The sequence below is a fragment of the Galeopterus variegatus genome, unplaced genomic scaffold (genome assembly GCF_000696425.1).
Source record: "Galeopterus variegatus unplaced genomic scaffold, G_variegatus-3.0.2 Scaffold6703, whole genome shotgun sequence".
NCBI classification, from domain to species: Eukaryota; Metazoa; Chordata; class Mammalia; order Dermoptera; family Cynocephalidae; genus Galeopterus; species Galeopterus variegatus.
The window spans coordinates 6,991-18,126 of NW_007732814.1; the positions used below are offsets into that span (position 1 = coordinate 6,991).

An 11,136-nucleotide genomic window follows, 5' to 3' on the forward strand; every position below is an offset into this window, starting at 1 on the left:
ACTCAAAGTTTAATTCAAATTCTTTTTTGCCAATCCTCTGAATTTTGACCTAATGGCTTAATAACTAACTTACAGATTCTGGTGAAATGTTTAGGGGAACAGAGATTGACAGTTTATGTGTTTGTCACAGTGAGCAAATGAATTCCAATTTCCTCTGTTAACAGTGAAATTGACATTGCTTGTCAGGCTATGTACAATGTGGGAAGGAGAATATAAGTGAGGATTAAACGTCCCATGCTAGGAAGGAGGTCACCTGTTCCACTCACAAAGGACACCGTGGACCCCTGCTCTGCCATGTGTTTGTGTCTTAGCCTGTGTGCACTATTCTTAGTCCACCTGCCAATTGTTAGAGGGAGCTGAAAGTCACAGAAGCATTCCAACACGAAGATCTAAAACCACGGCAACCAGCAGAGGTGAGCATGTTAAACCAAATAGGATATACTTCTTTAAAACCAGGTTAATGGGCCGGCCCGGTGGCGCACTGGATAGTGCGCCGCTTGGGAAGCGCGGCGGTGCTCCCGTCCGAGGGTTCGGATCCCACATACAGACCGGCTCCCGCTCACTGGCTGAGCGAGGCGCGGGAGCAACGCCGAGGCTTGCGATCCCGTTGCCGGTCCCCGGTCCGGTACGGGGGCAACACTGAGGGTTGCTATCCGTTGCCGGACACGGAAAAAAAAGACAAAAAAAAAAAACCAGGTTAAGAGAATTCTGAAATTCATTTATTAGAAAACATCCCAAACCAAGTAAAAGTAGATAACTGAATTGAAATTTTCTGTCAAATTAAAGGTGTGCTGGGCCGGCCCGTGGCTCACTCGGGAAAGTGCGGTGCTGATGGCACCAGGGCCACGGGTTCGGATCCCATATAGGGATGGCCGGTTTGCTCACTGGCTGAGCGTGGTGCTGACAACACCAAGTCAAGGGTTAAGATCCCCTTACCGGTCATCTTAAAAAAAAAAAAAAAAAAAAAAAATTAAAGGTGTGCTCCCTTAAAAAGAAAAAACTAAAAACACCCCATCTTTAGAAAAAGGAACTTCTTTTCATACTTACTGTCTCGGGGCAAGAAAACTTGGAAGAAATGTGGAAATTGATGAGGTTCTCCCCCACAAGAATGTAGGACACACCATAGCCATCATCGGCAACCTACAGAACAAAATAAGTTTAAATCTGTTGTTGGGAAATGAGACCACGTGAAAAAGGAACTTCATAACATTTCTAGATACAAGACTGCCAATGAACATCTGTACAAACAATCAGCGGGAATTCCTTTGTAATGATATGCCAACATAGTAATGAGGGGTGCTCAGAACCAAGACGGGCCATGAACGTGGTGGATGGGCACATCGCATCCTTCTGTGTATGTCAAAGACACCTGCTGCACTCACCGGTCCGAAGCCCCCTCCGCTGGACACGTACTCTGGGTTCTTCTCCAGGTTAAACAGCTCCACCTGTTGCTGAGGTGTCTGGCTGGTAGATAATCTCCAAGGCTCAGCTAAAACCTGTTGAGTGAAATAAGGAAATGTCCAAATGACAGTCTTCCTACTCCTGTTCTCTTCTGTCCCCGAGGAACCCCCCTGGGAAAACAAGAAAATGCTTGCTTGGTCTTTTGACCGTTTTAGATGCCAGAAGCCTATGTTCCCTAATGCCTCGCTGGCTCGGGGCAGTACACGTGCAGAGAGGATGCAGAGTGGGTGAGGGAACTTGGACTGGGGGTGCCAATACCAGCCAGAGAAGATGGCAGATACATTAAGGAAGATTCAGCGTGGGGCTGGCAGTGTCAGACTAGTATCAGCTCATGAGCCAACTGCAACATTTTCAGGGATTTTTCAAGCTGGTTGTTAATCACAGCCACTATTAAAAATTAAAATTCATAAACTTACAATAAAACAAATTTTATTACAAAGGACTGACACTCGGAGTTCATCACCTCCCAATTATTTTAGAACATTTTACTGTTATCTAAGAGTTTAAGGTGGGTAAATCTGATAGCAAAGCATACCAGGTTATTAAAGAAATGCAGTACTAAAACTGCAGCTCAGATTTTCCATTTTTATGACAGCTATGCCCACAGACACATTTTTTAAATACCCGTTCCGACTGCTAGGCTGTCCTAATTTGCTAGGTTTTGGTGTAGCCGATAAAATTGAGAGGGCTGCCACGGGAAGAAGTGACTTACTTCCTTAAGGAAAGGGGAGTCCACAGCGAGATATTTAGACACCACATAAAGGCAGAAGAGATGACGATCGATGCCAGCACCTGTCATGGCAAGGCGGTACAGGAGCTGGTGCTTTTCAGATGCCATCTTGAATAATTTCAGCCTCTGTTCCACCTAAATGACACGGGACGGCAAGGATATGCATCGGACGTTTCAAGCTGTGCGGGACACATCTACATATCAAAATGAAAGGGACTGTACCTTTCTCTCCAGTGCCCCGACCAAGCACAGGCGTCCTGCCAGAAGCCCCACCAACCACCAGCCCCACCCCTGCCCCAGAATCGTGCCTTGAATGTGGCAGCCAGGGCTGCTGTGGAAGCACCTTTGGGGTCCTCCATGCAGCCCGCCTGCCCAGCGTCATTTCATCTTTTACACAAATGAGATTGCTAAGTAGGCAGGAAAGCTCAGGCTGCAAATTCTCATCAGCTGGAGAGAAAGTTCTGTCCCTCCCAGTTCACCACAATGTCACTGTGAGTTGTCAATAACCCTCTAAAGCGGTCTGGCTAGGAACTCTTTTAAAACAGTGTTTCCGGGGCCTTTAAATCTGACTCAAAAAGGCCACTCTAGGTGCTTTTGGGCTGTTACAGAAATCACAAAATCAGGGCAACGCCACGGCCTCCATTTTTGAAGGTGCTGAATGATAGAGTTGAGCCATCTGTCACCACACCAACCGATTCCTCTCCACAGAATTGACAGCCCTTCCAGAATGAGGTTTTCTGCAGAAGAGAGAGCCCTGGTCTCCTCGGCTGGTCAGTGGTAAGTGCCTATGCTCTGGGATCAGGTGGACCTGGGCACCGATCTGACCTCGGCCACTTGCTAGTCGGGTGGCCCAGCAGTTTGCCAAATTCTCCTGCCTCTCTGTTTCTGTATCTGTGAAAATGAACAGATCCTTCTGTGGTTCATGAGCATGATGACTGGGCTGTCACACTACGGCGTGAGGTGTGCCTCCCTCAAACCTTGTGACATCAGCATTTTACCCTCTAACATGAAAAAAGAAAAAGAAAAAATGGGGAAAAAAAGGGAGAAGGAAAAGAAAATGAACCAATATGACTGTATCACAGGGCTGCCACAGGGATTGTAAAAGGGGTATACAGATGACCCCATCCCCGAGCCTGGCATGCATGGCCCCAGTGTCGCCACAGGCTTTAACAACCCCGAATGGAAGGTTCCTGTGCAATGGTCACCACTCTCTGGCCCTGACACCAACGTTGTGTACTGTTCTGCAGCACCTCCTGGCTATTCCTTTACTCACTTGCTGTGGACCATTCTAATTGAAAGACCCTGATGTGCAGAAGTACAGGGTATAACACGGACCTCTTTGAACACATCCCTACCGTTCGTTACCTTTAGTACCTCCCGTTCCCTTGAAAGGAGGGGAGGAAAGGACACGCGGAATACGGCCTCACTGGAGCAGAAGGTAAGCGAATGATGGAATTAGAGAAGCTGGAGCGCCAGCCTCCAGATTCCTCTGATGAGGAGTGCTTCGTGCCCGCCACTGGGCAGCACCTTACCGTCTGGGCCGGGTCCACCATGGCCAGCACGAAGTTGCAGGACTCGGTGGTGCAGGAGCGCACGGTCTCCGTCCTCCCCTCTCGGAAGAGCCGGGTCATGGAGGCCTCATACGTGAGGCAAAATTTGCCCATGTCCTGGGAGGGGAGAAGGATTTTAGCACAAGGTGGGCCATGCTGGTGACATGTGAAGCACAAGCAATGACTGCGTGAGGTCAGCAGCGTGCATGGGTTAGGGTCAGCTTTCGTGTTTAGCTGTCGTCAGTTTCTATGCGTGGTTGGTCACCTGGCAGCAGACACACGTCATTAGCTTTGGGTAGGGCTGGGGGAGGTCAGGGTTGGTTTTGGGGTAACCTGGGATTCCCTTTCAAGATGCAACTGATGCCAGTGCACAGATTCCTGAGGCTCACACACCTCGACTGAATCCCGTCTCACTACCCCAACCATGTGTGGATGGAACATGGTGCCCAGCAGGGAGGTGTGCGTGCAACAGCGTGAGATGACTCGGAGACACGAGGTACTGGCTGAGGCTCACACACCTCGACTGAATCCCGTCTCACTACCCCAACCATGTGTGGATGGAACACGGTGCCCAGCAGGGAGGTGTGCGTGCAACAGCGTGAGATGACTCGGAGACACGAGGTACTGGTGGGAGCTCTTCCATCGTGTTTGGATGATGGATCCAGCAGAGAGAGGGGATGGGGGCACAGGAACGTCCCTCGGCAGGACGGTGGGAAGGGGTGGCTCATTAGACAGGAGGGGACGGCTTGGGTGGCTGGCAGAGGCAGATGGAAGGCTTCTTCAGAAAGCTCCAATTTCTGGGCAGGTGGGGAGGAGGTGCTGCAAGCTAGAGAGGGGTGTGAGGTGGCACTTAGGGGCATGGAAAAGTGGGTTCCGGGGGCCCCCTGGAGTCAGTGCTCATTCATCTAAAGTGAGATGAGTCGGCAGCTTGGGTGTTTTTCTCCAGCCGTGCCGGCTTCCCGAGAGCAGGAGCAAAGCAGTGGAGAGTGGACTTAACAGGGTGGTTCCGCCAGGCTTGCCAGGCAGGAGAGAGTGTGGCCAGGGAGCCGCGGAAAGGGACAATTACAGGAGGCTGTGGAATCTGCGCCCAGAGAGGATAAAAGGGAAGACAAGAAAGGGCACAGGGAAGGGGAGGGTGGAGGCCCCGCTGGGGTCAAGGAACACTGGCATCTGGGACTAGGAGGAGCTGGCAGCACCTGAGCCCTGGAGATGTCGCGGCAGCACAGGTGGGCTCCAGATGGGAGCAGCGGCCGGCAGAGGAAGACACAGAGGCCGAGGGAGCACGAAGCGTCCTACCACCCAGGCTGGCTCAGAGATGACAAGGTTCCAAGTATGGATGGGAAAGTGATAAGCAACAGTTTGGGGACCCAAATTATCCCTGACTGGACACGTCCCTGGGTGTCAGGGTGTGCCCTGACACAGGCTCTGGTGGCCCCAGGGTGACAGAGCAGCTAATCTCCAGAGGACGTTGTGTGACAGGCTGACATATAAATCCAGGAGAGGGTGCCAAGGGCAAGGCTGGACCTCCTGGGCTGCGACCCAGACCTGAGAGGGACAGCGCCTGGCCTGGCTTCCATGAGCTAGCAGCGGTGTGTGCTGGGACCAGGACTGAGCAAGGCTCAGCATCAGGAGTGGAAAGAGCTCAGGACCGGCGTGGACTGCGGCGGCAAGCCTGGCTGCCCGCAGACAGGACCCGCTCATCCCTTAGACGTGTGCAGCAGGCTCCTTACAGCCCAGCCGCTATCCACTGCAGGGAGGAGGCCCCTGGCAGACAGAAGGAAGCGCCCACGCCACAGGCTGCTGTGATCAGACACCCAACCAGCCCCGCAGAGGGAAGCATCTGAAGACCGTGAAAGCGCACCAAAAGCCAGAGCAGAACAGCGCCTCGGGGAGGACCCTGCTGAGCCCCCAAGACCTCCCCAGCACAGCTGGCTGTCTTGAGGGGCTCTCCCCGCAGGCCCGCAGGGGCCACCAGGGCTGGCATGACATGCGATTAAAAGCGAGCAGCCGCGGGGTGAGGAGTGTGCGCCCCAGGCGGTGGCGGCTGTCTCCTGCCTTCAGTTTTCCACATTGACGGCTTCCACGGGAGCCACCAACCTACAATGCTCTCCTGTTGACCCATCCGTCATGAACTTCCCCAGGATGGGTCAGAGAGGCACTCTAGGGGCGCTAACGCCTTGTTCTCTGTGTTCTGTGCTCTGGCAAGCACAGGCGACCCCGCATCCCACAGTCTCCTCGTTACAGGTTATTTCAAAGGGGCTCATTATGAAGAAGTGGGGAAGGCAGGCGGGAGAGAAGGCAGATGGAAGGGTGAGTAGAAATTTCCTATTTTGGTCATTAATAAAGGTTACCTTGACATATATGATGCAATGATTTATTTGAAGTCGATTTTCTAGTGTCAAACTTTAATTGTATAAGTTGTTAGAACAATCATGCATTATACCCACATTTAAAAAAATGATCATCTCAAAAACCTCTTGGCAAATGCACTGACTATTAGAGTGCGAGCCCTGCTTAAGCTCAGACCCCATCAAAGAGCCAAGCCAGGTTACGCCTACAGCATATTTAACCTGCTATGACCAGCCATCCCTGGCCATTCATTGCCACCACATTTTCCAAGAAGCAGAATCCAAAGACAGAGACTATAAAGATATCGACATCTACGGTGTTAGAACACAGATCTATTACACACTAGGATTCCTACCACGCGGCTAACTCTTCAGGTTGGTGGGACCTGGCAATTTTTCATCTCTAGTTTCCAAAATGGAAAAAAAACAACAACAAAAAACCAACAACCCCCAAACAGGAAGCAAGTAGCTGTGAGCTAGAATTACGACCACTACCCAGCATCTTCACTGGGTCACATTCAATGCGTGCTTATGGATGCCTCCTGCTCTGTGGCTGGCAAGCTCCTGGCAAACAAGATAGATCATATCCCTGCCCTCAAGGAGCAAACACTCTAGTGGGAGAGACAGACGATGACTAAATATGTGACCTCAGATCATGGCAGGTGCACTGAATAAAAAAAAACACAGGAAAGTCTGCCCGCTCACTGGTTGAGCGCGGTGCGGGCACGACACTGAGGGTTGCGATCCCGTTGCCGGTCAGTAAAAAAGACAAAAAAAAAAAGAAAAAAAAAAAAAAAAAGATATCGACATCTACAGTATTAGAACACAGACCTATTACACACTAGGATTCCTACCACGCAGCTAACTCTTCAGGTTGGTGGGACCTGGCAATTTTTCATCTCTAGTTTCCAAAATGGAAAAAAAACAACAATAAAAAACCAACAACCCCCAAACAGGAAGCAAGTAGCTGTGAGCTAGAATTACGACCACTACCCAGCATCTTCACTGGGTCACATTCAATGCATGCTTATGGATGCCTCCTGCTCTGTGGCTGGCAAGCTCCTGGCAAACAAGATAGATCATATCCCTGCCCTCAAGGAGCAAACACTCTAGCAGGAGAGACAGACGATGACCAAATATGTGACCTCAGATCATGGCAGGTGCACTGAATAAAAAATAACACAGGAAAATCTATAGAGTGAGGGGGAAGGGGCTATTGTAAACAGCAGACGTGGCATTTAAGCAGCTAACTGGCCTAACCAACCACGCCACCACCCGGGAGGCAGCAATGCCAGGTGGAGAGTAAGTGCAGAGGCCCTGAGGCAGGCACGTGCCTGGCGTATTTAAGAGCAGCAAAAAAAGCCAACGTGGCGGGGCTGGCCGGTTAGAGCACAGGGTTGTTAATTAACACCAAGGTCCAGATTTGGGATTCCATCCTGGCTAGCTGCCAAAAAAAAAAAAAAAAAAAGGGCCAGTATGGCAGAAGCAGAGTGAATGAGGCCAAAAGAAGTATTAGAGAAGGCTAGGGGGACAGACAGAGACCACACCAGCAGTTACTAACCTTGGGGATAGGTGAACTTGGTTGGGAAAAACATGTATTTCTTAATTTCCAGTAACCTCAAAGTGAAAGACGGCATTTAGAAGCACAGGCAACAAATCACGGTAATTACGAGCAGTGCCTATGACTCTGAATAGAAAATCACAGATATTTTCACATCAAATTATAGTTGTTGTAGATATCTAGTTCCACATATCACTCTACTCATCACTACTTCAAAATTATAGCCATTATCAGACCCGCCACTGATCTTATTGTTTAGTAATAAAGAACTGCATTTATTATACCACAAATTTATGTTTAATATTTTGACATGTGCACGTTAATTACTTAGCTTTGCAACCATGTGTTTCATTTTACGCTTCATGATCATTAGCCTGAGAAAGGGTGCCCAGGCTTTCTCCGGCTGCCCAAGGGGTCCAGAGCACAAAGAAGGCTCAGAAGCCTGGAACAGATAGACCCAGAGGGTCACAGCAGGGGCTCTGGACTTATGCAGCTCCCCAGGCAGGCCCTGAAGCTAAGCTGGGTTGAGATGGACCTAAAAGTTACCTGAGTGAAGAGCTCTCCTAACAGAGCTGGCACCAGACCAACCTCACAATAAAAAACAATTGATAAATGAATCTGATTTATATTTTTAATAGATCACTTTAATGGACTGATCATTTTTAGTAGATGGAGTGTTATATGAATAACTGATCTTGGAGAAGGGGACCCGGTTGTTTCTGGCCAGAGAGCAAAGAATAAACACAAGCACTTGAGCTGTTAAAACAAATGATCCTTAATTTTGAAAATGTGGCTTGAGTTCTTTGAGGGTAACTGTGATACCTTCTTGTGCAAAAACATACAAAAATTAAAAAAGGAAATACAGATCAACTTTCACAGCACCATCTGCTAATATTTTGCATCTATCCTTTCTAGACGTTGCATACAGTAAGCGAGAGTCAGGAAACTTTTCTGTAAAATGCAGAATTACTATCTGTAAATACCACAGCAGTGGCAGGGCAGGCCAGGAGGGACATAGGTGGGCTAGAAGAAAGAAGGAAACATAGAAGGGAGAGAGAGAGAGAAACAGACCGCAAAGAACGAAGGAAGGAAGGAGGGAGGGAGGGAAGGAGGGAAGGAGGGAAGGAGGGAAGGAGGGAAGGAGGGAAGGAGGGAAGGAGGGAAGGAGGGAAGGAGGGAAGGAGGGAAGGAGGGACGGAAGGAAGGAAGGAAGGAAGGAAGGAAGGAAAGAGAGAGAGAAAGAAAGAAAGAGAAAAAAAGTGGATCTTAAATTTTGAGTGTCTTTTTAATATATGTCAAAATGACCATCTGGTTTCTTCTGATCTAGTAATATGATTTAATATATTATCTGACTTACTAATACTAAACCATCCTCCCATCGCTGGTATACGGAGTTGTTGGTCATTATTCTTTTCCTGTACTGGTAGATCCTATTTGCTAATATTTTACTTAGGGGTGCTGCATTTACACTCATGAGTGTAACTGGCCTATGCTTTCTTTTTTTGTGTATCTGTCAGTTTAACCGCAGTACTGTGGCAAAAGACACAGGTTCTGGAACTAGCCTTCCTGGTTCCAATCTCAAGTTTTAAAATAAAAGTTCTTAGTTAAAAGCAGGGCTTATCTTGAGCCGATACCACAATGACTTCCACTGCCCTGGAAACCAAGCATCCCCCCTGGAGTGGAATGCTCCCTCCAACTGGCAAGAAGTCCCCTTTACACCCTCCCATGGGCACAGGCTGCTCTGACAGGAGCTGTCACGTGCATGTCAACATGTGACCAGGGCTCAGAGAAAGGAGATGGAAATAGCACGTGCCTCTGCATGTAGCCAGGGACCTTGTCCAGCCCAGGGCACCTCCAAGGAGCTCACAGTTTCCCCTTTTATGGAAGGGGATGTCAAAGGTGAGGGATGCTAAGTCATTTGCCCTAAGTATTTCCACGTTACCAAATCCTAGAATGTGGGGTTTATTTTAAGGTTTAATTCTCCCTTTTGTAGAGCAAAGAGATTTCACTTTGCTTCCATCTTCCAGACTCTCCCACTCCTGTGTCAAAAAGGAATCTACTCCTGTGCAAGAGAGATTCTGCTCACTCACGCCCAGGACATGGTGGAACCGCTCCATGCCACACCACCCACAGAGACCCAGGAGGCTGTGCTTTCGCGCCAGCAGCCACCCTTTCCCGTGCCAGGTTTCGGGCCGTCCTTACCCACTGTGTGAACAGCCTTGGGCGCATGTGTAGGAGCCTGAAGTTGCTCTTGACAAATCCCAGGCTCTTGGCTCTTACCTTGTAATGAGCCAGCTGGAGGGCAAGCTGGACAAAAGCGTCTGGGCTGGTTCGGCATTTCTTGATTTTTCCTTTACCAAAGGCGTTGAACGGGAAAGAGTGAAAATCCACATCGTTTGCGAGAAGATTTGCACTGTTCAGGGAGGTCTCTATAACCTCTTGACACTGAAGAGAAAGGAGAAAAAGGCTGCACTTACTGAGGCGGATTGTACTGCAACACACCCAGAGGAAAATCAGGGGCTAGTTTTCAGCACAGCTACAACACTGACACTTGGAAATACGCAGGTCACGTTTACTTCTTGGTTCTTTCTGGAAAGGTTATCCAGAAGCCCCAGCAAGGTAGGAATGTAGTGTCCCGCCCCCCACCCCACACGCAGAGGGGTAACCCAAGCAGTGGGAACACAACACAGGTAGGAGACTGGGGCTTACTGCTTTCCAGTGGGATCCTAAAAGTTATTTCGAACAATCATGGGTTTTGTTCTATGGAGCCCCCTGTTGCTACACAGAGGCAACAGAGGAACAAATTTTTAAAAATAAATTAAAAAAACACCAGACAACCATAAATGGAACATTGTTCAGCTAAAAGGAAATGAGCTATCAAGCCATGAAAAGATGTGGAGGAGGGCCGGCCCATGGCTCACTTGGGAGAGTGTGGTGCTGATAACACCAAGGCCACGGGTTCGGATCCCATATAGGGATGGCTGGTTGGCTCACTGGGTGAGCGTGGTGCTGACAACACCAAGTCAAGAGTTAAGATCCCCTTACCGGTCATCTTTAAAAAAAAAAGATGTGGAGGAAACCATAAATGGAACATTGTTCAGCTAAAAGGAAATGAGCTATCAAGCCATGAAAAGATGTGGAGACATAATGCATATTAAATGCATATTACTAAGTGACAGAAGCCAGTCTGAAGACTGCATACTGCATGATTCTAACAATACGACGTTCGGGAAAATGTATAACTACAGAGACAGTGAAAAGATTAGCGATTGTCAGGTTTTAGCAGAGAAGGACGGATAAACAGGGAAATCACAGAGGATTTTTAGGGCAGTGAAACTATCCTGTATGGAACTACAATGATGGACACGTGTCTTTGTACACTTGTCAAAACCCACAGAATGGGCCGGCCCGGCGGTGCACTGGAGAGTGCGCCACTTGGGAGTGTGGTGGCGCTCCCGCCAAGGGTTCGGATCCCATGTGGAGACC

At 49.0% G+C, this 11,136-nt stretch overlaps 1 protein-coding gene across 1 annotated transcript in view; it reads right to left on the reverse strand.

The window, feature by feature from the left end:
* Positions 1-11,136, reverse strand: part of CPT1A (carnitine palmitoyltransferase 1A (liver)) — a 50,661-nt gene that overhangs the window by 1,731 nt on the left and 37,794 nt on the right. Inside the window, exons 13-17 of the mRNA XM_008591147.1 lie at positions 9,931-10,095; positions 3,724-3,858; positions 2,174-2,326; positions 1,383-1,496; positions 1,048-1,140 (exon numbers count right to left, since the gene is read on the reverse strand). Coding sequence (XP_008589369.1) covers positions 1,048-1,140; positions 1,383-1,496; positions 2,174-2,326; positions 3,724-3,858; positions 9,931-10,095 — 660 coding nt within the window. The remainder of the gene's footprint in view (positions 1-1,047; positions 1,141-1,382; positions 1,497-2,173; positions 2,327-3,723; positions 3,859-9,930; positions 10,096-11,136) is intronic.